Genomic DNA, 25,767 nt, shown 5'->3' with positions numbered 1-25,767 from the left:
AACAAACTAGTGGCTCTTCAATGGTTTTAGTTTAGATCACTAGCCAACAGAGGAAGGAGATTTCAATGTGTCCTCAAGATGATTGTGTGAGAACAAGGCAGGCATGTTCAGGTGTGTTTTATTCACATTAAAATTGCATTAGATTAACTCTTAACTTGGGGCAGTCACCCTGTTGTCTCAGGGCCACAATTTGCCGTGCAGAGTTGCTTCCCCTAATTATGCAAGGATCTGCTGATTTTGATTCTTTACCTGTGACCCAGACTAACATCTAGTCTGAGAAATGAACATAATTTACAACAACAAAAAGTTAAACTATAGTTATAAAATATATAAAAAAGGAACCAAGATACTTTCTTCATTTTCTGACACTGCAGTAATCTAGACTTGCATGAGCTGTGTTGGATATATTTGTTTCAGGATCTGTATGACCAACTAACCATACCTGTGGCAAATTCATTGAATATTGTGGCAAATATCTAAGACCTGAGTAACCTTTTCTTCCACAATGAGTTAACACTCTGTCATGTAACTGAAGTACTGTTCAAAGCAGCATTAAACCCAAATCACTCACTCATAGGTCATTACACTTCTCACCTTTCACAATCAAGACAAATCTCCAAATGTCATGTCATAGCTTTTATTTTGTCATGTTCTTTTACATTTTTCAACATGCTTCAGGTAAGATTAAGCACAAGCTGAGACATATATGATCAAAACATTAAAAATTGAAATGAAATTGGCAACAGACATATGAAAAAGTAGGATACATGAAGACTGTATGGGAATGGAAAGTAAAGCACTAAGCTACCTGATCATTTACATAACACAGCAGTATGGTGATACAACTAGGCCTACCGGTATGTGAAATTGAAGTGACGCTTGTGTAATATCCTATAAAGACATACTCCTCTACATACTGAAGAGGAGAGGAGATACATGGAATGTATGCCTCCTCTAGAGAAGACCCCGGACACAAGCATCACTGATAGTGGGATGTTGTGGTGTAGTTTTGGGGGGCAGTGGGTACCAATAGTTGTTTGTTTTTCTCTGGGAAGGAAGGTAACGGTGTTGAAGCCTTAGGGCGAGTGGGTACAATACATTGCTGTGTATAAGGCGACTCCACGTATAAGACCACCCCCCTGTACACGCCTTCAAAATCGACCCAAAATCCTATACTCCATGTATAAAGCGACCTGGAAAGAAGCACATCACAAGTGCACACACAAACCTTATATTTGCAATAAAAATATGTTTATCTTGCGTTGTTTTTTCTACGATGATTGGTCGCCTGCGTAACTCCAGCACACATCGCCATTTTGTGTTTACACGGTACAACACCAAATTGGTGCCCATAAAATAAAATTAATTTATGAAGTAATAACATAAGAGACAATGGTGAGTAATTTAATCGCCAATTAACTATGTTGTAACTAACTAGGCTTATGTTTGCTTCCCATTCACACAATGTGTGTACTAATATTGTGCTAGACACTATACACAAGGTGCCTGCTCAAAGCACTTACATTATTACCCCCATCAATGGATCAGTGTGCACTCGATTTTCATTTTCAGCTCCCTGGGGAGTATACAACCCATCTGCCTTTGAAGGGCTAGTAGGTTAACAGCCACATTACCATCTCATTCTACCGGGTACCCATTCAGTGCTGGGCAGAGTGGGTACTTGTACTGTATTCCTGGGGGAGTAGATGCTTTTGTTTTCACCCTGGGGATGGTGGGTACTTATAGCCCTGTGTAAACTGACAGATATATGAATGGTTACTATAGTAATATCAAATGTCATTTATTTCCAAGGACCGCCGTGATATTGCTGGAATATTGCTAAAAGCAGCGTAAAACCATACTCACTCACTATTTCCAAGGACTGATGTTGCAATCACTATGTAATACTGTATGAAAGAACCACATTCAAATTAATCACATTGAGCTGCATAAGCATTAGCAAAGAAAGCATGCAAATTGTTATGCAATATATATGTTCTACAATAAACAATATATCTATCGAACAGCACAACCTTACATGACCCTCGAGAGTCACTCAGTCATGAAGGTGCAGGACTCCCATTTTCTTACGTCAAAAAGTGTCATACCAAAACGTAACAAACATTAAATGCATGGAACATTTTCTGCTGGTGTAGAGCTGATGTCCAAAGCATAAAGATACAAGACTGCATCTTTTAGCATCATGTAAAAAAGTTAAATCTTGAAGAATAAAAACGATGGCAAACTCACTCCTACAGTTGACACATAAATATGACAACAAAGACAGCTTAGAATGCTTACATCAACATATGAAACGTATTCTGATAAGAAAGATGGCGGAGCTGCTGTAACGTAGCTCAGTCAACTTCCTCCATCCTGGAGGCATCATCTTCATCACCTTCAAGTGGTGGCATCTCATCTGTGCCAGATTCAGCTGTAGGTTCAGTTGGGATATCATCTTCATCAATTCCTGGAAATACAAGAATTAAACATGTCAAAGACAAAGAATATGATGCCAATTAAAGAAAATTACCTGCTATTCCAAGTATATAATGCTATTCCATGCCAGCGACCATCTTTTGAGATTGTGAACATATTTAATTTCAGATACTCCTGTGTGGGATAAGTTTGAGACATCTACACACAGATGTTTAACCATGGGGTCGTCCGAAAATGCCATCTTCCCAAGGCAAGGGAGTTAACTGACTATAAAAGTCCAGTTTCCACCCTTGCCAAACTAGCCTGCAATTATGGAGTTATATTTTGGCTGGACTAACGTCCTTGGAAAGATGGAAAATGCTGGATAGTAATAATTTGTCTGCAGGTTTGACCCAAAAAATCTGGATGTCTTTAAATGCGGACTGAAAAAATATCCTGTCTCAAACAAAATCCCAGGACATTAAAAGGTTGGTCCATTGACCAATGTGTAACAACAGTTACGACACACTCTCAAAATACTTCTACTTCATGACAGGGAATGTTGTTTAATAGTGCAGTAAACAATTTCACAGCAATGTCATGTTGGTCTATAAACAATCACTTATAGGCAAGGCACACCAGTGGCCAACAACACAACCAATGAAGTACCCAGTCTGATTGGACTAAGGTAGGATTAAGGTAAGGATATGTATCATTCCACTGGGGAAGGGACTGCATTAATATTGAGTCACATTTTTGGCCAGGGGCCAGCAGTCACATTAATTTGGAGATGCATTAATTTCAAGATTTACTGTAATTTTTAAACCTTGCTGGTTGTGTCATTCTTTTATCTGGCTGATTGTGTGTCAGCGTTTAAAAATTACAGTAAATCTTGAAATTAATCAGCAGTGATAACTCACTGGATGCCCTTTGTGTAATCTCTTTTCTTTGAATAACATTGTTACATACTTTTTACAACTGCTCAATAAACCATGATGTGGAATAAAAAGTTGTTTGTGCTTATATTCAAGTTTGTATTTCCGCTATCCGAAGTGTGAAATAGTGTTGATAGTCATTATGGAGACATAGTATAGTAAATGCGAGCAAAAACAACCCGCTTTTAACACATTTAATTCACACTTGCATTAATTTCAAGATTTACAGTATATAGGGTGGTGGTGATTTGTTGTTTTCCATAAACCAATTGATAAGTCACGCTTTGGAACAGACCTCACTAGTCAGCTCTTGAAACCAAGCATAGGATGCTGCAGACCAAATTCCCACTTTGGACACCTCTATAGTGATGCTCCCTCATTATATTTAAACACACACTGATATAGAGATTGAGAACTTACCAAGACCCAGCTTGATCATCCTGTGTATCCTGTTGGCATGTGATGTTGGGTCTTCCAAGGAGAAGCCGGAGGCAAGGAGAGAGGTTTCAAACAGCAGCATGCACAGATCTTTCACTGCCTTGTCGTTCTTGTCAGCATCAGCTTTTTCCTTCAGTGTCTTGACGATGGGGTGGTCAGGATTGATCTCCAAGTGTTTCTTAGCTGCCATGTAGCCCATAGTGCTGGTATCTCGCAGTGCCTGGGCCTTCATGATCCTCTCCATGTTGGCTGACCACCCATACTGACTTGTGACAATACAGCAAGGGGAGGTAACCAGACGATTGGAAACCACAACCTAAAACAGACAAATAATCATGACTATCTCATACAATACATCATCTCTGGAGTTTCAGATCATTTCATTTTTTATGACTTTGACCTTTATCCAAAATGTCTTGCAGGTTTTATTCAAATTTGGTCATAATATCATGATATGTCCAGCAAAATCATCCTCCATGTTGGCTGACCAGCTGTACTGACATGTGACAATATCGGTTTACATTTACAGCAATCAACACGAACGTCAATGACCCACTTTTACAAATATGGAAACGTCCTAGAACAAACCAGATGACGTCACTATTGAACGTGAAGTCACCTATCCCTATCCTATGACGTCAACTAATAACGGGCATGATAATGGCCCTTCGTCAAGCAATATGAGGGCATCACTAAGTTACAGTGGCCCTCTCATCTCCGATAACATGCGGGCGGTTTAATGATAATTCTATCCATTTTAGCTATAATACCAAAAATTGTCCAACTTCACAATCATTTACTTATTTGCATAAACATATAGTAGTAGTTTGCTACCAGATTTGTTTCCAAGACTTCCTAGACAGAATTAAACTTGAAAGATTTCTTTGTTTCACGGTCTTTTCTATGTGAACACGAGCAGGAACTATGCAAGTATAATCTCTCAAAATGGTCAAGAAAATCAAGAACCAACCTTTTCTACTTTCTTGTCAAGAATCTCCTTCATGACCTTGCACAGTCCTTCAAACTGAGCCTTGGATTCCTCAAGTTTCTTCTTTTCTTCCTCATCCTCTGGCAGTTCCAGGCCTTCCTTGGTGACACACACCAGGGTCTTCCCATCGTACTCTTTCAGCTGCTGGACACAGTACTCGTCAATAGGGTCAGTCATGTAGATCACCTCAAATCCCCTCTTCTTCACTCTCTCAACAAAGGCAGAGTTCTGAACAGAGTCCTTGCTTTCACCTGGAAAGAGATCAAGATGAAAGACAGGGTTTCAGACTGGCTCAAAAAACATGGAGTGTCTACATTACTTTCAAAATTGTTAACCTCACATCATTCATAAAATCACAAATATCTTTTTAGAATGTTTAACATGTTACCGAGAAAAATCACTGCATGTATAACTTTATTCAAACCTCACATGCCAGGACTGTAGAAACCTTAATCTCTATGGACTCAGGAATTTCTATTTCACCATACTGATAAGAATGAACTCTAGCAAAAACTAATATCATGGACTTACCAGTGATGTAGTAGATGCTCTTCTGGTTTTCCTTCATGCGCGACACATAGTCCTTCAGGGAGGTCACCTCATCCCCTGACTGGGATGTATAGTATCTGAGCAGCTCTGACAGCTTCTTTCTGTTGGTGGAGTCTTCATGGATACCAAGCTGCATCAAATGATAAACCATTTTAGCAACCACTGAATATGTACCACATTGAGATTATGGAGCTCCTGCAAGCTTACAGTTGGAGCACTTTTTTAAAAACCCAATTACACGACAATTAAATACAATGTTTTTGCCAACTATACCTAAAATAATGCGTATATTTAAACGAATACCTTGAGGTTTTTGCTGAACTGTTCATAGAATTTCTTGAAGTTGTCCTTGTCTTCCATGATGTCATCAAACAATTCCATGCACTTCTTCACCAGATTCTTACGGATAACCTTCAAAATCTTGCTCTGTTGCAACATTTCTCTGGATATGTTGAGAGGAAGATCCTCAGAGTCTACAACACCACGCACAAAGTGCAAGTACTCTGGAATGAGATCTTCACAGTTGTCCATGATAAACACACGTCTCACATACAGCTTTATGTTATTCTTCTTCTTCTTGTTCTCGAACATGTCAAATGGAGCCCGCTTGGGCAGAAACAGCAAAGCACGGAACTCCAGCTGTCCTTCCACTGAAAAGTGCTGAAATCACAAAGGGAACAATTAATTTCCTCTCAACAAATTAATATGAACATTTATAATTTAACTAAAATTGTTCAACATAATGTCACTGGCAAGCCCTTTTGCGGTTATGTAAATGTTATAACTAACCATTGCTATAATTCATATCATTTTCCAGCTATTTTCACTTAAACGCCCAATGGAATCTGTTTCAATATATAATCAAGAGTGGTTGTTTTCTGGTATTGACATATTTTACAACAGTTCGGTTCTCTATAACCTATGTACCTTGACAGCAAGATGGTCTTCCCAATCATTTGTCAATGACTTATAGAACTCTGCATATTCTTCCTGTGTGATATCATCTGCATTTCTGGTCCACAGTGGTTTGGTCTTGTTCAGTTCTTCATCTTCTGTGTATTTTTCCTTGATCTTCTTCTTCTTCTTTTTGTCTTTGTTTTTGTCTTCATCCTCATCTTCATCAAGATCTTCTACCTTGGGTTTCTCCTCATTCTGAAATCACATGCAACTTTAATCAATCCAGGAATGCACCTAACAGGCAATGACATCAACACAGTAGACAACAATTTAATCTGCAGCAACACCATGAATTTAGTAAAAACTATTGCAACTACTTGAATTTGTCAAACAGTTCAGGGTCCCACCTCTTCCTCATCCTCTTTCTTCTCCTTGTCCTCTTTCTTTTCTTCTTCCTCATCATCAGACACCTCCTTGTCTCTCTCCTTCTCAACCATCAGCTTGATTGGGTAACCTATGAACTGGGAGTGCTTCTTCACAACCTCCTTAATACGACGCTCCTCGAGGTAGTCGGTTTGGTCTTCCTTCATGTAAAGGGTGATGCGGGTTCCCCGTTGCAGGGTGGGATCTGAACAATAACAGGGGAAAACATAAGAAATCCATTTTAACTTACAAATAAAATCACTGCCGTCTTTCTTTACTTGACGACATGCTACATGTAACCACAACTGTTGATAACAAATTATTGGATGAAAAACTAATGAATTTGCAGCTTAAAAGTTTAAATTTTAGGGACATGGAAATATTTTAATGTTAATTCCTTTAACATTAACATCTAACTTTCTAGTAATCAGTTTCCAAACGCTTACCATTTGAATTTTTGATGGTGAAAGACCCTCCAGCTGACGACTCCCAGATGTACTGTTCATCATCATTGTGTTTTGTCTGGACAACCACCCTCTCTGCAACAAGGTAGGCTGAGTAGAAACCCACACCAAACTGTCCAATCATAGAGATATCAGCACCTGCCTGCAGGGCCTCCATGAAAGCCTTTGTTCCAGACTTGGCAATGGTACCAAGATTGTTGACAAGATCGGCTTTGGTCATACCAATACCGCTGTCCTCGATTGTAATTGTTTTAAGTTCTTTGTCTGGAACAATTCTGATATGGAGGTCTTTGCAAGCATCTAGTTTAGATGGGTCTGTGAGAGATTCATAACGAATCTTGTCCAAAGCATCAGAGCAGTTGGAAATCAGTTCTCTCAGGAAAATTTCCTTGTTGGAGTAGAAAGTGTTGATGATCAAGCTCATCAGTTGGGCAATTTCTGCCTGGAAGGCAAAGGTCTCAACCTCAGCCTCTTCCATCTGGGCTTCCTGAGGTTCTCCTGGGGCTGCTTCTTGAGGTTCTGGCATCTAGAAATAGAAAAACCCAAACCTTGTACAGGATTCTTCTTACATGAAGCATTGCAACTCATTCTTCCTTCACAAATCAGATCCAGCTGATACTATTTCACAGCGAGCCAAATAAACAAAGCTGCTGAGTTGATCCAAATTCCCATACTCTAACACTGACCAACAGCATCCCTAACGCTATGATTTCTCTGTAGAATGGGGCCCTGGGCCCTGTTCCAGAAAGCGGTATTAGGCCTGAGATCATCGTTACTCCCATTGTTTAACATAGGCTTACAACAGTCATAGCACTATGATTGCTTTGTGGAACGGGGCCCAGGGACCCGTTCCACAAAGCAATCTTAGCGCTACGACTGTCGTAAGCCTATGTTAAAGTACGGGAGTAACGATCATCTTACCGTTAAGATCGCTCTGTGGAACAGGGCCCAAGAGGATATCTCAGTCACCAATATACCACTACAGCATTTAAACAACACTTTGCCCGGTGATGGCTAAACACCTGGTGTTTCAGCTAGCATACCCAGGAAGATCCGGGTTAGAACGGATCTTCAGCAACCCATGCTTGTCATAAGGGGCGACTTATGGGATCACTGGTCAGACTTGATGACTCGGTTGATGCATGTCATTGTAACCCAATTGCTTAGATCGATGCTCATGATGTCAATCACTGGTCCAGACTCGATTATTTACAGGCAATCCTTGTATAGCTGGAATATTGATGAGTGCAGCATTCAACAACAAACAAACAAATGTTGTTAGCATGACACCTTTCAATAATAGTCAGTGTAAAGGTTTTAGGGAAGTACTGTCACAAGGTCGTGCTGGAGACAGTGTATGTTCCTAATAAAACACCATTTACTAAACACACATATTTCAGAATATCAGACATAAACAGGCACAAAATTTGCATGCCTGCACAAAGAAAGATGAGTAGCTCATAGTGCTTTATTACTGATTTCATACAACTGACATCGATAGTGCACAACACATACCTACAATTTGTTTGTTTGTTTGTTGTTTAACGCCACACTCAGAAATATTCCAACTATATGACGGCGGTCTGTAAATAATCGTGTCTGGATACGATGACCCGCATCAACTAAGTCTGGCGACCCGATCCCATTAGTCACCTCTTAGGACAAGCATAGTCGACACAAGCATGGGTTGCTGAAGACCAATGTCAGTGAACCCGGATGTTCACAGGTATGTCACATAAGTAACAAGCGTGCCAAAAACATCCCCGTAGGCAATAAAAAAATATTCTTAATACAATATCAATGACATGTCACACAAAACGCAACTGCAGGCGAAGTCCAGTCCCGTTTTTACAATCTGCTTTATCTAGCTATCAGAGAACAAATCCTTCTCATGTTTCATTATCAGTGACCTTCAAATTCAATATCAGGACCTGGCAGGCAATATGACCCTAAACTATATGTGGCTTGTATCAAACATAAAGTTCCAATGTTAGCAGTTGAGAAATGAAGTGAGGTGAATGTTTGTATTTCTCTGTGAACGCATTCACACACGATTACAGCAAATTGAGATGATTATTTGATAAAACCTGCCCCTTACTCCACAAAAATACTCGTAGCACAACACCTAGTTTCACTTTGACCGGTTCTCTCTGTACCATACCCACTGATCTTTCCAGAACAATCCAGCCAGGTGGGTAGTACAGTATACTTCCTTGATCAATCATACTCTTGACGAAATAAAGACTAACATTTCACTTCGCAAAATGACATTTAATTGAAAGTATTGACATTTGACTAAAACGCAGCTCATACCTAAACATAACATATAATTATTATCAGCTCATGATGACTCGGGTATACCTGCTAATCAGAAGTATACGCATTTTGATAATCCCTTGAGTGTAACGTCATAATTACAGTTAAACGGTAAAAGATATTTGTTATTTGTCACCAATGATCATTATGTAGGTATTGCATCGTATACTTACTTTGAATAAAGATACTTCCCTCCTTCCCCTCTATCGGTATTCGTGTGGCTTGAATGTCGGTGTGGAGTCTTTATCGACAGTTGAGAGAATGTTCTAGGCGATGTTGTGTTGAGGCGAAACGTCCATGTTCAGGGATATATGTTATTCGTTGCTCATTTTGACACACATAGGTCATTCGATTGCACGTGTTTCGTATATCTCAGCAAGACTGTGTCAAGACACCCGAACACTGAATACTTGCTTCATGTCTGAATAAAAACGTTGTTGCATAACTTGTTTGCCTTTTTCTTAAAATCAAGAACCTTGTATTCGACAAAACATGCAAACGCATAAATGCAGCCTACAGCTTCATAGGGTTTTACCATTGCTAAATATAGCTCAACGCATTCGACGTAGTATCGACATTATACCGCGAAACGACGCGAAAGTGCTAGAACAGTTCTGTTCGGAATTATATTCGAAGTTTCATACAACTATGATGTTAAACATTTTGTGCTGTCACATGGGTCATAAAACTATGTTTTTGATACTTGAGTACAATTAAAATTGTTCTCGCTACCGCAAAACAAAGCGGGGAGTATATAAGATCTGATTTTAATGAGATTGATCGGAGTACAGCCACGGACCTATATAACTAATACCAGTATATACAAGTCTGTGGTACAGCTAAGAGTTCCTGTGGACAGGCCGAGCTAGTCTTGATCACAACTGACAGTTTTGGTAATAGCAGTAAAACTCTGCACTGTGGTGTAAAATACCATTCATTCACGTAGTCACTGCATTTATCATATCTTGTCCCTCAAGCACGGGGTCATTCGATGAGATGCAGGGCGTTGTTCCTCATAACGGACACAAGTTTATTGTTTAACGCCGCACTCAGAAATGTTTCAGCTGTAAATAATCGAGTCTGGACCAGACAATCCAGTGATTGATATCATGAGCATCGATCCACGCAATTGGGATACGATGATAGCATCAACCAAGTCAGCGATCCTGACCACTGGATCCCGTTAGTCGCCTCTTACGACAAGCATGGTCGTATTTTACGGGAAGCATGTGTTGCTGAAGACCTATTTTACCCCGGATCTTCACGCGTAGGACACAGCAAGCAGCTTCGTGTATATTTCAGCTATTTTTAATTTAGGTGAGCAATGTCTTTCGCTGATGTTACCACCGATGAAGCATATAGGTGACCCAAGAGAGATGTCCAAGAAAAGTGAACTGTTGGTGACAGCATTCTCAAAGTGTAACTTTTCTCATTCCACCAATTCTGTCGAAAGTTCACACGGTACATAAAGGCTACCAGTGGGTGCTGAGAATGTGCACCAGATTTCTCATTGATCCAAAGACATACGGAAATGTTTCATAGGTTGCTGCCAATTAACACGAAATATGATAAGGAAACGGTGAAGCTTCTAAAACTGGAACTCAGTTTAGTCAATATTTCGTCAAAGACCGTGTAAAGAATTGTCATCAGTTCGCTTCACACGTAAAAGGCACTTTAGTCTATACAAAACACTCCAAACAGGGCACGTTGTCTAAATGGTTGCCAGACAGCAACATAACGTAATTTCAAACAAATATGGAAAAACGAAAACATGGTTTTAATGGCAGTTTAACACTTTAATCAGACATTTGTTGTAAGTACAACAAGATGCAAATGGGGAACAGCGCGGTAGCAAGTGAGAGATAAAAAGCATTGAAATCATCCTCCCCTTTCAAAACAGTTTCGAGGGGGGTGGGGGGGGTTGGGGGGGTGGGGGGGGCAGTCGTCTAAGGCGCCGCGATTCGCTGTGCAGAGTAGCGTCTCTTGGGCACGCCAGAAACCTATGATTGTTGGTTCGAATCCCGGTTCGCCCCGTTTATGTTTCTAGGTTTGTCAGCACCATACCCGTGCTCGTGGGTTTCACTGAACTGGAAAACGTCTGAAACCTGCATCCTTCGGGTTTTCCCTCAACATTAAGCTGACACGCCGTGATATAACTGTAATACCGTTAAAAGCGGCGTTAAACCCAACTCACTCAGTCACTCGTTCAGCACAGCTTCTAGTTTTATTATTACTTCACCTGATAATGATTTCTTACCGCCAGCATTGGTTTCTTCTTAGCCATATTTCAAAAGGTGACCACATCATTTTTCAGAAAACCATTCGAAGAATGGAAATAAACAATAGCTTACTATTTCTCCACGTTTTTAAAAAAATAACATTGGAAAGCTGAAGTCAAAGATGTTTGTCAGTCGGAATCTTAATGCATAGATCTATCAATAAAACATACGAGACGGTCTCACTGGTATCTTATATTTCTAGTCCATGTGGGTCAAATCAGTGAAAGGGAATTGGTTACTTGACTATTCTTGTACGATATCAGATAACCTACTGAAGGTTACTGTGATATGCTGCACTAGAATATGGTTATGGCATACTGGTGGTATACAGGACCTGGCTGTACGCAACGAAATTATTGATAGTGAAGTATTTACTTGTTGATTAATATCTGTAATATGAAACATTCAATGCAGAGAGGAAAATCGTGAACTTGTTTCTAAAAATCAAAGAAAGCACGGTCTAAGATTACTTTGTATGTCGATGTAATAGGTCTACATTTCATTTTTATGAACCATGCTCTCTCGAACCATTGTGAGTGAGTGAGTAAGTAAGTTGGGTTTAACGCCGCTTTTAACAGTTTTCCAGTTATATCGCGGCGTGTCAGCTTAATGTGGAGGAAAGCCCGAAGTGATGCAGGTTTCACACGTTTACCGCTTCAGTGAAAGCCAGGATCACGGGTAAGGTGCTGACAAACCTAGAAACATAATCGGGGCAAACCGGGATTCGAACCCACAATCATAGGTTTCTGGCGTGCACAGCGAATCGCGGCGCATTAGACGACTGGGCCACCCGTGCCCCCTGAACCATTGTGAAATTGCAGTGATGAATCATGCGGAACGAATGTGTATTCACTGGTCCATGAGTATCAGAAACCATGCATGAGGGTGGAATCTACGTATGTCAGTGTCATGTACCTGCTTCCGGCGATTTTCAGAACTGGTGGGGGTAGTTGTTGTTGTTGTTGTTGTTGGGGGGGGGGGGGGGAGAGATGTTGAGGAGAGGGTCTGGGGCTGGGATTTTATCGAAAATCATCTTGTCAGCGACTATCTTGTTACAGTTAAACAGAGTACACGTTATTCATGCATATTTGCAGATTTTGTTGAGATTGTAAGGAATATTCTTCATTTTTTGGAAGCGGCCATGAAACTGCTGTAATGGGCTCCCATCCGAGGCCACATCTCCGCCTACAAGTTCGTCTTCCTACCTACAGAATACTCAGTGGCTTCTATTAGCTTCTGATACTGTAAAATGACAGTTGCATATATTAAACCTTATTCCCTGTTTTGTTGTCCCAGGTTTCATGATTGCTACATTTAACTACAGTCCTATAGCCTACGAGTGACAGATGGCTTCATTAAATTTTTTCCCTTTGACAATTGCCAGATGCTGTGCTAAAACAGATGCACATACTTATTAGATCGTATTCCCCGGCGGTAATCGCGTGTTGGCTGCACTTATTCTCCGCCTATGTGATAGATTGCGTTCTTAACCTTTCTCACCCGCTTGGAGTTGTGAGATTGTATGATATGACAGATGGCTACATAAATATAAGCGGCATAACCCCTTTCCATATTCACAAAAAAATATCTGTTAAAAGCTTAGAGAACTATAAATAAAGCGACAAAACCCTTTCCATATCCAATAGAAATCTCTGCATAAAGTAGAATCGATAGTACGATTCCAACTATATCATGAATGTGTTTATGAATCACTATCAAATAGTGACGATACCAGGCGTTCGCGAAAAGACGAGCGTATCCTGCCCCACCGTGTCACAAACACGTGCAAAGGCAAATCAATCAATCAGCTGACCAAACACTGGAACATATGGTACAAGTCAAAATAGGGAATTGCATCGGAAACAATTTGGGTCACTGATGCATCAAGTTTTGAAATGTCCACATGTCTACTAAAAAGCCTTTTGAAATCTTTCCTAAGGCCTTGACTGTTGTAACCTTGATCAAACCACTTTTGAGCAAGATAAGATTATGTTAAAGTCTATGTAGTTCCGGAATCAGTAATATTACAATTGGGTACATTAGACTTTATTATCCGTCTGATAACGCTGGACTTTCTGATATGACAGATGGCAACATTACACAGTATTCTTCGGCAAACACCAATGATGACAGATAGCTTTGTTCTGCCCATATAAGATTATACAAGTGGCAATACGCATGGCTACAGTACATTTGAGCTACTGTCATTTGAAGTATATTTTTCGTTTTAGTATTGTGTACAATTTTCACTGCATTGATTGTTTCTGTAAGCAATGTTAAATGTGTAGTTTTTCAGACGGTTCATAACATTGTGTTTTCCTTGTTTTATTGCGAGCATGTGGACTATTCTAGAGGGATCCTTACATTCTGTTGTCCTTCTTCTATATCTATGACATCTGCTGACTGGTGATTTTAGTGACGCTTGCATTTGCATTTGTTGCAATGTGTATCAGTACACACATACGTTCTATTTGTAAATTATGTCAAGAAAACACGATCAAAGTGAAACGAGATCTTCTTAGCAATACTGTTCACATGAAAGACTAAAAATCTCAATGTTGAAGGTAATTCAATGCCCGCATGAACAAAATTGCTCTTGCTAAGCGTTTCTGATGCAGTTATTAATTTGGCTTGACATATCTTTACGGAAGGGTAAAACATTACAAACTAGTAGATGCGGTAGACTGACATCCAATGAGGGGCACGTGATTTTAGCGCGACCGCATAGTTCTGGTTTGGGTTGTTGTTCAACGCCCTCTCAACGATATTCCAGCTACGCGGTTTGTAGATAATCGATTCTGACCATGAGCATCGATATATGCAATTAGAATACAATGAAATGCATCAACCAAGTCAGCGAGCATGACCACCCGATCCCGTTAGAAGTACAGTCGAGCATGCAAGATTTCAAAAGGGTCATACGTCTCTTGCTCACAAGTAGCTTGATCAAGGTCAAAACATTCAAGGCCTCAGTAAAGCTTTATGGTAGACATCTGGAAGATATCTTTCAAACTTGACGCATCAGTGACAAAAATTATGTCTGAAATTGCCTATTTTGACTAATACCATATGTTCCCTTCTTCAGGTGAACAATTGACTTGCCTTAGCGTGTGTGTGATGGGCGACACCGGGGCAGGATACGCTCACCTTTTCGCGAACACCTGGTATCATCACTATTTGATAGTGATTCATAAACACATGCTATGATACATGAATGTTGCCGAAGACCAATTTGATCTCAGATCTTTATATGGTGGGTAGAAGTATAACTCGAAGTATTAACGTCGGTCCCTTCTACTTCGACACAACGGTGTTTGACTGTGAGTCTGAGTCAGCAAACCAGTGCATGGTTGATGGCGCGTGTTACGATCCACACCATAACGGTACTTCAGCAATTGCATCACCTGATCTTCATCATCTAGGAATGTTTTGAAGAGTCAACGACACTGAATTAAATAAACAAAAAACTGGAAAACAATAAATATTCCTAAATTCCAAAAAAGCAAAAGGCACCAGTGCTTCGCTGCACTCATATCTGTGCAAACTGTGATGACAAATATTGAACAGTCTTTGAGTTATGCTTCAGACTCAAAACCAAGTCACCTTTGATCCTTCGTCCAATTTGTTATCATGGAAACCAAAAAGATAATATCCATAAGGCACTTGAGAATAGTTCGACTACACAAATAATAGTATTTTCTCACTGTCGTTCGAGCATCGAAAATTGCACGCCTGAATATGAGTAGCTCCAGAGGAACATCTGTCGTCCATAACTCAAGGCATATATTTTTTATTGTTTAATGCTCCTCATCGCATCTTCATCATTGTAAAATAGGTATGGAAAACACGTTTTTATCACGTTTTGATTGTAAAAATCTTCTTGTAAGGATAACCGAAATGCTCTCTCTCTCTCTCTCTCTCTCTCTCTCTCTCTCTCTCTCTCTCTCTCTCTCTCTCTCTTTCTCTCTCTCTCTTTCTCTCTCTCTCTCTCTCTCTGCATATGCCTCGAAGTGTCTATGATATAGCATTTTGTCCAACACATTTAATGTTTGGTTGATGGATCTTCCCTTTGTCAGTTTTAAACGTGTTTATAGATTGTGTAACATCTGTTTCATTAAATTTCAATAGAGTGAATCATTATTATGAGTATCAAAATAAATAAGAGATGCTTGAACATCGCAACCACATTTGCAGCCCAGGCCCATCGTCAAATCTTCCTAGATTTGGAAAAGCCCATCTTTTTATCTTTGAACAGACATTCAAAACAGTCTAACGACGCACTCAGTGTTCCTTTAAATAACTGAATATAGTCATGGTAATCGGTGACTGGAAGCACGAGAAATGGTTCTCGCCACAATGCCTGTTCCTGCATGCAATGACCACCACGAGCATGTTGATCAGTGAATCTGCACGTGTGCTTGAAAATTCTGGAATGAATACGCTTTTAGACCGGCAGCCCAGAGCACTTTGGTCAAACGAACAAGGTACCAATGTCCGAACACAGGAACATTTACTGTGTAACCCAACATATTCATATATGGATGTCTGCCGGGGAGCCCCTGCTGCGTGTGGCCCCTGGCCCCCCAAAAGAAGGGGCCATTCAAGGGCTGGATCAAACGTTGGAGGTACCACATGAAAGTAAGTGTATATGAACTGGTTCATCTCACAGAGTACAGAATGGGCCACGCCAGACAAATCTTTCTCTGCATAAGGCCTGCCAGACACCCCCCAGAGAGGGTCCCACAATTTGGGCTGGGTTAAACAATGAAGGCACCACATGAAATCAACATAAAATGAACTATTACACTCTACTAAGTATAAAATACCCATTGCCAGACAAATCGTCTGCTGCATTAGGGCCGCCAGACACCCCCAAATGTTGACCCTTAATGCACTCAGTGGACACTCTGGTAAAATTTGACTAGAGTATACATTCAAAGTACCAGATGAAAGTAAGTTTAGATGAACAGGTACATGTTACTGAGTACAACACGGCCCATACCTGATAAATTTTCCTCTGCATAAGGTCCGCCAGACCCCCCAGAGAGGGTCCCAAAATTTGGGCTGGGTTAAACATTGGAGGTACCACATGAAACCAACATTAAATGAACAAATGCACTCTACTTATTGCACAATACCCATTGCCAGACAAATCCTCTTCTGCATAAGGCCCGCCAGACACCCACAAAAAGTTGAGGCAGAAGAGCATTGGACATCAGCTCTGAGAGTCAACAGATGGTCAAATTTATGTTTTGTTCTTAAAGATGGAAGATTTTATTGAGATTAAAATCACGTATTTATAAAAGAAGGTCTCTGAATACTAGTATTGATATAGATTAGGCCTATCGTTGAAATGTAATGAAAATGGCATGAATCTGATTCTTGTGAATATATATCTGATCAGCTATGAAGTCCTCAAAGCCTGCTACAGCCTGATAGCTTGGCTATGGATTCCTACAAGCCACATAGGCATATGATGCTATGTGCCATGATTTTTATATACTGAACAACAAAAGTTTCATGTGACACTGAATAAGATTTAATGCAAAGTTATGTTTTCACCAAATTTGAAACAATTTCGGTTTGCAACAGATAAAAGACTCCTGTAAGTGTTCAAATGGTTTTAATTTGTCATACTGACTTCGGAAAATGCGTGATTTCATAAAAAAAAACATGAACATGCCAAAATGTCAATTTACAAATCAATAGCGTGTCTCCACCTCTGGTTGCGATGCAAGCAACACATCTTCGTCTCATGGAATGGACCAGGCGTCGCACAAAGTCCTGTGGGATATCTGTCCATATCTGCTGGAGCATGTTTCGAAGTTCCTTGAGTGTCTGTGGAGCACGTGGTTGACGTAGAAGGCGCCGATCCATCTCATCCCACATGTGCTCGATTGCTGATAGATCAGGGGAGCGAGCCGGCCAGGGGATGACATTCACGTTGTTTTTGTTGAAGTGATCCTGAACAAGTCGAGCAATATGAGGCCGGGCGTTGTCATGTTGAAAGGTAATGCCTGGGCCATGACGACGCAAAAACGGTAGAACAACAGGGCCGATGATCTCGTCGCGGTAGCGCTGTCCATTGAGATTTACCTCTACCACTATCAAACGGGTCCTCTGTCTTGCTGTAATCCCACCCGTTACCAAAACGCTGCCGCCCCAGAACCGATCTTCTTCCATGACACAATGAAGACAATCCCTGCACATCTGAGGCGGCGACTTACGGTTTGTGAAGATATTCGTCGAAGGCCAGGGATGCTTCGTGCAGTCACTGTTGCTGGCTAGAATCGATTTCGTAGGTGTGTTGTTCGAATCCAGTTGTATTGTCGATTATTGGGTACGCGTGGTCTGCCACTCCGAGGATGGTCTCTGACTGCATTCGTCTGTTGCCAACGTTGCCATAAACACCAAATGGTGTTTCTGTGGACGTTAAATTGTCTTGCAACATCACGTTGACTCGATCCTTCTTCAAGCACACCAATGGCTCGCAGACGCTCGTTTTCGGACAAGCGTGGCATTTCATAATGTTGAATAATTGCGTAAATTTTGTTGTTTTTTTGAGTGGTTGTTGTCAGCACGATGCTAAACATTGCATATGGAATCCCGTTAACGCACATGTTTTTATACCCATTCTTGGGTAGTGAAATGCATGGGGCTTGCATAAAAGTCAACATTCGCATGGAATGCATGCTTTTCTGTAGCATTTGCGTTTTTGTGACTTGATTCCATACATGTACTACAATAATGAAAACCAAACTTTACTTGTTTGAAAAATACACTATACACTTTTGTTGTTGAGTGTTGCAGAATGGTTAATGATAGCCCCTAATACCACTTGGAAATGTTTTAGGACGATAATCTTGAAAATCGGGGTGATGATTGTGTTTAATAACCTATGATCTCCATTTATTTAGCAAGTTTTATCATCTAAAAATCTGAATTCAGGCCAAATATATCTCAATATTTATCAATTTTACATAGAGGTCTTTTCTTCGTTGACGAGATCAAGTTTAACCCAATGCAATGGTATCATTAGACTTATATCAAAGGCTAGGCCTATCGAGATATCGAGATTAGACTAGCTCACTGTATCAATGGATGCTGCATGGATAAAACAATGCTTGATGACACATAACCTGCAGGAATGTCAACACAAAGGAGATCTGACTTGAACTTTTTGAAAGAAACCTTCTCGCCACGATAAAAAGAAAGAGCGTTTTCTAAAACCCTTACCTTATAAATTTGCGCTCCTCTTCTGAAGCTTACTCGTACGAACGTATTTGTGAACTTTCAAGCCATTTCTAAATTTGTGCGACAAGGTAGACCTGCGATCGAGCGAGAACTATGCAACCAATCATTCACATTGCAATAGTTAGACCTGATTTTCCTGACGCAATAGTATCTCGTCATGGAAGAGAGGACGTCTATGTAAAATTGATAAATATGGACATATTTGGCCGGAATTCAGCTTTTTAGATGATGAAACTTGCTAAATAAACGGAGATCATAGGTTTTTAAACACAATTATCACCAAGAGATTTCCAAATGGTATTAGGGACTGTCATTTACCATTCTTATAGCAGGCTTTGAGGACTACCTAAGCATGTTTGGGTTTGTAGGAATCCATAGCCAAGCTATAAGGCTATAGCAGGCTTTGAGGACTTCATAGCTGATCAGATATATATTCACAAGAATCAGATTCATGCCATTTTCATTACATTTCAACGATAGGCCTAATCTATGATATCAATACTAGTATTCAGAGACCTGATTTTATAAATACGTGATTTTAATCTCAATGAAATCCTTCCATCTTTAAGAACAAAACATAAATTTGACCATCTGTTGACTCTCAGAGCTGATGTCCAATGCTCTTCTGCCTCCTATGTTTTATTATGCACACTGGGATTACAGAGGGTCAACTGTGTGTGGTGGGGTGAGGGTGTGTCTGGTGGGCCTTATGCAGAAGAGGATTTGTCTGGCAATGGGTATTTTGTAATAAGTAGAGTGTAATAGTTCATTTTATGTTGGTTCCATGTGATACCTCCAATGTTTAAGCCTTATGCAGAGGAAGATTTGTCTGGTGTGGCCCATTCTGTACTCTGTGATATGAACCTGTTCATTCAAACGTACCTTAATGTGGTACAATCGATATATATTCCAGACCAATTTTACCCATGTATACCTGAAGGGTCAACTTTTTGTGGGTGTCTGGCGGGCCTTATGCAGCAGACGATTTGTCTGGCAATGGGTATTTTATACTTAGTAGAGTGTAATAGTTCATTTTATGTTGATTTCATGTGGTGCCTCCATTGTTTAACCCAGCCCAAATTGTGGGACCCTCTCTGGGGGTGTCTGGCAGGCCTTATGCAGAGAAAGATTTGTCTGGCGTGGCCCATTCTGTACTCTGTGAGATGAATCAGTTCACATACACTTACTTTCATGTGGTACCTCCAATGTTTGATCCAGCCCTTGAATGGCCCCTTCTTTTGGGGGGCCAGGGGCCACACGCAGCAGGGGCTCCCCGGCAGACATCCATATGTGAATATGTAGGGTTACACAGTAAATGTTCCTGTTTTCGGATATTGGTGCCTTGTTCGTTTGACCAAAGTGCTCTGGGCTACTGCTCTATTTGTATCAACGTTGATGTTCAACACACACACACACACACACACCTGAGACTTGGGGATTCCTGTCAATGGTCTGCCTGGTGAAGCGTCGAATAGTAAGACGCTTGAAATAGACAAAAGTGGACTTATAATTGGAATAATTTTCAATAAATTTCAAAATAACGGCCCTCACACTCAACATTAACCGATGTTTGTTTTGAATGAAGATTTAATTATTGATTTGATGTCTTATTGAGAAGGTTTACGAGATACATCTTTCTAAACAGTTTTCATTTAACAAAATCAAATTGCATGGATGGTATGTCAATCATCAGAAATATGATTCGGTGATAGGATGGAGGTCTGGTGGGGGATGTCTCATTCGTGATCGATTTAGTGGAGTAAGTATATTCATGTTTTCTTCCACAATAATTGTATTAGGCGGTATTGGTATTTTGTGTATGCTTTTATGCATGAACTCCCATGGCTCATGGATTAAAATGACTGCCCTCCTCCGAAAAGACCAAGGTCATATATCACATTAACAAAGATGTCATTGCCCATTCCAGTATAGATCAAAACAAAATTCTGGGTAAACATACATTGTACGTCACAAACGCCCCGTGCTTGCCGACCATGACGAGGATTGGGTGTTCACAATATATGTTCTGATAGACACAGTTACTGAGTATAATACCCGACGGCGTTGAGCGCTGCTTGTGGTTTGCCTGTCCACGTCCTTGTCACACAACTGCAATATTGCTGGCAACGACGTTTAGCGTCAATTACTCAAGCTTGTGTATTTGTCAATCGGGCACAACCCGTGTTTTAATGAGGCGGCATCACGTAAAACTGTTGTCTCTTTTAATAGTCAAATTCTGCTGAGTTTGTGCCGGTGCAATTTGTAGGCGTTAGGCCATGAAGAAAGTAACACAATATTCTCATGATATTAAATGACTTAGGTGACAGTATAATGTTTACATGTTGCAACCATTAACATACATACTGGAGACGGGTTCTGGTATAAAAGTGCCAATACGTTGATTGCAGAGGCAGATGGGGTGCTCTTGAAATACAAAGGCACATGTCGGGAAATGGAACCATCTGGTTAATAAAACAGGAGAGGCGTGACTTAAAACAAGTGGAAAGGATAAAAAGAAATAGATGAGCAACCTGTTTTACGAGGATAGTCTGCATCGGCCATGTTGAAGGTTGTCGTGTGCTTAGCGTTAGTTTTCCTCCTGTTTGGACCAAGTCAACAGCGACCCTCTGCCAGGGAAAGTAAGTTCTACCATTGAATACGATGTCGAATTGGGACCACGAGTCGGGGACAAACCATTTAATATAATGTTCTTAGTTTTTGTGGTCACTTCGAAACTAAATCTTATCATGAAATGCACTGAAACAGTTAGTTTCCTTGCTTAAAACCAAAATGATTTTACACCACCATTTTCTGGTACGCAAATCCCAGGTCCCTCTAGAAAATAGAGCAGTTGGTTCCTTATTTGTTCCTGAAGGGTGCTACCGGAAAGGCACAACATGCTTACCCTTTTTGTCGAATTTTTTCATTGTCCCTGAATATTCTGGAAAATAATAATTATACTTCAGACTAGATAGACACAATTTTTATGGATAACAACCTCTTTAATACTGGGAAAAGCGACGTTTCGGTGTAGATCCTTATACCGCTGTCAAGCAAGACTGTCTTGCTTGACAACGGTTTAAGGATCTATACAGAAACGTCGCTTTTCCCAGTATTAAAGAAGTTGTTATCCATGAAAAATGTGTCTATCTTGTCATCCGTCAACTTCTAAGTAATGCCTATCAAACAATTTATGCATCAGACTGTGGAAAGGTAGAAATTGCCTGTCACAAAGTTACATTTCTTCAAAAAAATAAAATCAGGCTTATGGTTAAATATGTTTTTGGAGCTGTATTTGAAAAACTTTCGATACAAAATCCGTCGTCTTCATGATTCGGGTGATTCGGGTGGTCAGGCTTGGTGATTTACTTGATTGCTGACCCGTGACCATCCGGGTGAGTATAGGTCTTTAGCATCCCATACTTGCCGTAAAAGGCGTCCTTTTAGATGGCAGAATAGGCGTGTCATAGTTCTAAAACTACTGGGGCGGTCGGGTAGCCTAGTGGTTAAAGCGTTCGCTCGTCACGCCGAAGACCCGGGTTCGATTCCCGACATGGGTACAATGTGTGAAGCCCATTTCTGGTGTTCCCCGCCATGATATTGCTGGAATATTGCTAAAAGCGGCGTAAAACCATACACACACACCCTAAAACTACTATAATTAACCTATATATGTTTTGTATTTTTCTCAATATTTTATCTTCCATCTAGCCAAACCTAAATATATTTCTGTAGATAGTATAAGTCAGTTGCTGTCAATGTAACTCACGCTAGAGTTACGCCCCAGGCTGTAACATGCTGTGTTGTGCCGGACACACCGTCATTTTAGTATCCGATAGGTAGGAATATAAAGGATATTATGTGGTCAGTGCACTCCGTAACTTACGAACAAGTGTAACTACTACACCAGGCATGTGGCAGATTTAGATCATAGCTTCAATATTAGGTAACTAACGCATTCTACAGAAGGCCTGAGTCCCTATACGAGTCCAGTGGCAGATACTACACTCTGCCACGAATAAAGACGTACAGGGACTCAGCAGCCTTCTCTCTGTTTTAAGGTAAGATTACATTATTTTCTTGTTAAATTTCCCTTGCCTTAAACTTATAAGATATCCTGTGCACGCCACCATATTTTACCATGTTTGGATATCCTTAACAATAAGTTATGTTTTTATCTATTAAACCGCAAAACAACTTGAATGTTAATTGTATGTGTGTGTTTATATAGATGTTAGTAGATTAGTTCACTTGTACATTAACTGTTGATATGCCAAGCGATAGATAAAGCCGTACATTACATAGCATGAGAAAGAGTACATAGTGGTAAATACCCGCGGGTAATCTCACGTAAATACCGTCTCATGCGAATATTGGCCATGCTACGTCTATCATTTGGTTAAGAATTTACGGCATTGAAATTATACAGTATGTTAAATACATATTTATGTAAAAACATGAATAACGCTAGAGTGCCGTAACGCTAGTTCCCCCACTATCTTGGACATTGTGACGTAGCAAATGGGACCACGCCCACACAAGGCAAAACAGTCCCAAAAACCAAGATACGTCAGGTGGATAAAATGCATTCTTTGCCTTTAAAATGTGGGTATAACCCACCGGGTACCCATTTTTACTGCTGGGTGAACAGAGGGACATTTAGAACACATTCACTTGCCTAAGGAGACACCACATGTGATTTAGTGTTGGGCAGAAATGAAGCCTTAGAAACTCTCAGGAGTCACTCTTCCGAACGCGGTCACCCATCCGACCACTCTCCGAGACCGAGATTTCTCCTAATTTGTGACATGTGCGCTGTGCAGTACGTGCCAGGCAGAATTCACTGGTAAAATACATAGAATGTATTCCATGTCAGTTGGACAAAGTGAATATGTGATCCAACTAGTTTGTATGATAAGTCAGAAAGCTGCTTCATATTGCAATAGCCGTTTAGTATATCAAGTTTATGTGGAATGCTATTCTTGTGTTGCTATCTAGCTGTGATATATGGTATGTAAGATGGCTAGCTTACTGAAGTCTCATTCTGATATTGTCAGGTAGTTGAATGTGTGTGATATACATTTCCCTAACCCATTGTCATTTTAGTTTGCAACCTGAACCATGAAAGAGGACGGTGTAGAGCCTTTCTCCGCCGTGTCTTCTATAATCCTCTGACCGGACAGTGTGAGAGCTTCACGTACGGCGGTTGCGGTGGTAACGCAAACAACTTCAAGAACATCGGAGCCTGTGAGAAAGTTTGTAAACCTGGTATGTCAAGGGATGTTGTTCAACATCGTTTTCCCTTTTATGAATGTTTGGGGGGCACGCGGAGGGGGGCAGTTTTAAAAGGTGATATAATTCGCTGCGCAGGCCTTTGATCGTGGGTTCGAATCCCGGTTCGCTCGAACTCTGCTTTGAGGTTTGTCAGCCCAATACCCGTGCTCGTGGGTTTGACCAAAGTGGTGAGCGTCTAAGACCAGGGTATTTGTGGTCTTACCTCCAAGTGACATACCGTGATATAACTGAAATACTGTAAAGCCCCCGTTACACTATCAAAAACTTTCATCCAAAACTTGGTCAAAGAAAACTTTACACTCATCAAAGTTTTTGGCAGGCCGTCAAAGTTTTTGGTGGGAATTATCTTGCCAAGGTGGATGCTACTGACGAAGAATTGTTTGCTGTTGTTATATGTATTGCCATGTTGAGAAGGCGGCGTCGGGGTAGGCAAAGGCATATTTGGTCCCGAGAATGGCTGCTCGTTGTTGAAACAAATCAATTAATTCTTGCAACATCTCGTCAGTCCAAAATAGTTGACTCATTTTGACTTGACTCTATGCACTTCGGGTTGAAAAGGGGTAAATCTTCCTTGCAGTCTGATTGGCTAAATTAAATCAACATCATTAAACTTTGATCAAAGTTTGACGAGAAATAGGATCGGTTTCAATTCCATCAAAGTCCCGTCAAAGACTTGGACAAAGTCTTTGACGGCATGTTACACTATCCAAAACTTGGTCAAAATGTTTGATAGTGTAACGGGGGCTTAAGTTTTACGTTCAAAGCGGCGTCAAACCAGTCACACACTCATGTGATATCCTGCAAATACAGTTTCCATAATTTTCCCCCTGGTCTGTCTACATGATGTGTTATATAATTGTGTATACACTACTATTTACCTAACAATTCTACACGTCGCTTGTATTCAGTTACAGTTTATTACATTACATAATCTCATTTATATTAACATAGTGTCTTAAATTGCAGATTATGAGATTACATTAAGTTGGCAGGGAAACATTTCTATATGTAGATTGTGTTACAGAGTGCTACGAGGGTTGATTGACAAGATCAGTATGCTGTTGTACAAAGCGATCTTTGCGCTAGGGTTTGTCGTCACTCCCATACCTTAACATAGATTCACGACAGTCGTAGCGCTAAGGTTGTTTTGTACACACGGAAACACGAGCCTGATAATAGAAGTAAGGTAATGGTTAAATATTTTGTTCTGGACATTACACGATGTAATAATAGAGGAACGGCCACACACAAATTCGCGTGAAGTTGACACGCCGTGATATAACTGTAAGACTGTTCACTCACTCACCTTAATGAACAATGGAATATAGTTATGTTCTTTTTAAGGTTGTCAAGCCAAGCCCAGTCCTGGACGATGCAGAGGGAAGATTAATCGTTTCTACTACGACGCTAGCAGTCAACGATGTAAGCGGTTTATCTACCATGGCTGTGGCGGCAACACTAACAACTACCAAACGAGGGCCGCATGTATGAGGGCGTGTGGCTATATCTAG

The 25,767-nt window shown here is 40.5% G+C and overlaps 2 protein-coding genes across 2 annotated transcripts; one reads left to right on the top strand and one right to left on the bottom strand.

The window, feature by feature from the left end:
• Positions 1-621: 621 nt before the first annotated feature.
• On the bottom strand, positions 622-9,710 carry LOC139442670 (heat shock protein HSP 90-beta-like). Its single transcript, XM_071223533.1, has 9 exons — positions 9,602-9,710; positions 7,095-7,638; positions 6,633-6,853; positions 6,256-6,480; positions 5,632-5,988; positions 5,311-5,458; positions 4,762-5,030; positions 3,774-4,107; positions 622-2,470 (listed from the first exon to the last, which is right to left on the bottom strand). Exons 2-9 carry the CDS (start codon positions 7,636-7,638, stop codon positions 2,358-2,360), a joined length of 2,211 nt encoding a protein of 736 aa, XP_071079634.1. The 5' UTR covers positions 9,602-9,710; the 3' UTR covers positions 622-2,357.
• An 11,811-nt stretch (positions 9,711-21,521) lies between these two features.
• Positions 21,522-25,767, top strand: LOC139444285 (thrombin inhibitor hemalin-like). Its single transcript, XM_071225213.1, has 3 exons — positions 21,522-21,600; positions 24,068-24,229; positions 25,601-25,767. The coding sequence occupies exons 1-3, from the start codon at positions 21,522-21,524 to the stop codon at positions 25,765-25,767; spliced, it is 408 nt and encodes a 135-aa protein (XP_071081314.1).

The sequence above is a fragment of the Haliotis cracherodii genome, unplaced genomic scaffold (genome assembly GCF_022045235.1).
Source record: "Haliotis cracherodii isolate W230 unplaced genomic scaffold, xgHalCrac1.p SCAF_5, whole genome shotgun sequence".
In the NCBI taxonomy this organism is placed as follows: domain Eukaryota; kingdom Metazoa; phylum Mollusca; class Gastropoda; order Lepetellida; family Haliotidae; genus Haliotis; species Haliotis cracherodii.
The sequence above is the reverse complement of the archived record's forward strand: the minus strand, read 5'-3'. Positions and strand labels throughout refer to the sequence as shown.

Excerpts from the sequence above, each read along its gene's own strand:
- LOC139442670 (XM_071223533.1), bottom strand. The coding sequence starts at position 7,638 with ATGCCAGAACCTCAAGAAGCAGCCCCAGGAGAACCTCAGGAAGCCCAG. Across the intron at positions 6,854-7,094 it reads CACCATCAAAAATTCAAATG|ATCCCACCCTGCAACGGGGA; the intron begins GTAAGCGTTTGG and ends GTTATTGTTCAG. Across the intron at positions 4,108-4,761 it reads TTGACAAGAAAGTAGAAAAG|GTTGTGGTTTCCAATCGTCT; the intron begins GTTGGTTCTTGA and ends TGTCTGTTTTAG.
- LOC139444285 (XM_071225213.1), top strand. The coding sequence starts at position 21,522 with ATGTTGAAGGTTGTCGTGTGCTTAGCGTTAGTTTTCCTCCTGTTTGGA. Across the intron at positions 21,601-24,067 it reads GCGACCCTCTGCCAGGGAAA|TTTGCAACCTGAACCATGAA; the intron begins GTAAGTTCTACC and ends TTGTCATTTTAG. Across the intron at positions 24,230-25,600 it reads TGAGAAAGTTTGTAAACCTG|GTTGTCAAGCCAAGCCCAGT; the intron begins GTATGTCAAGGG and ends GTTCTTTTTAAG.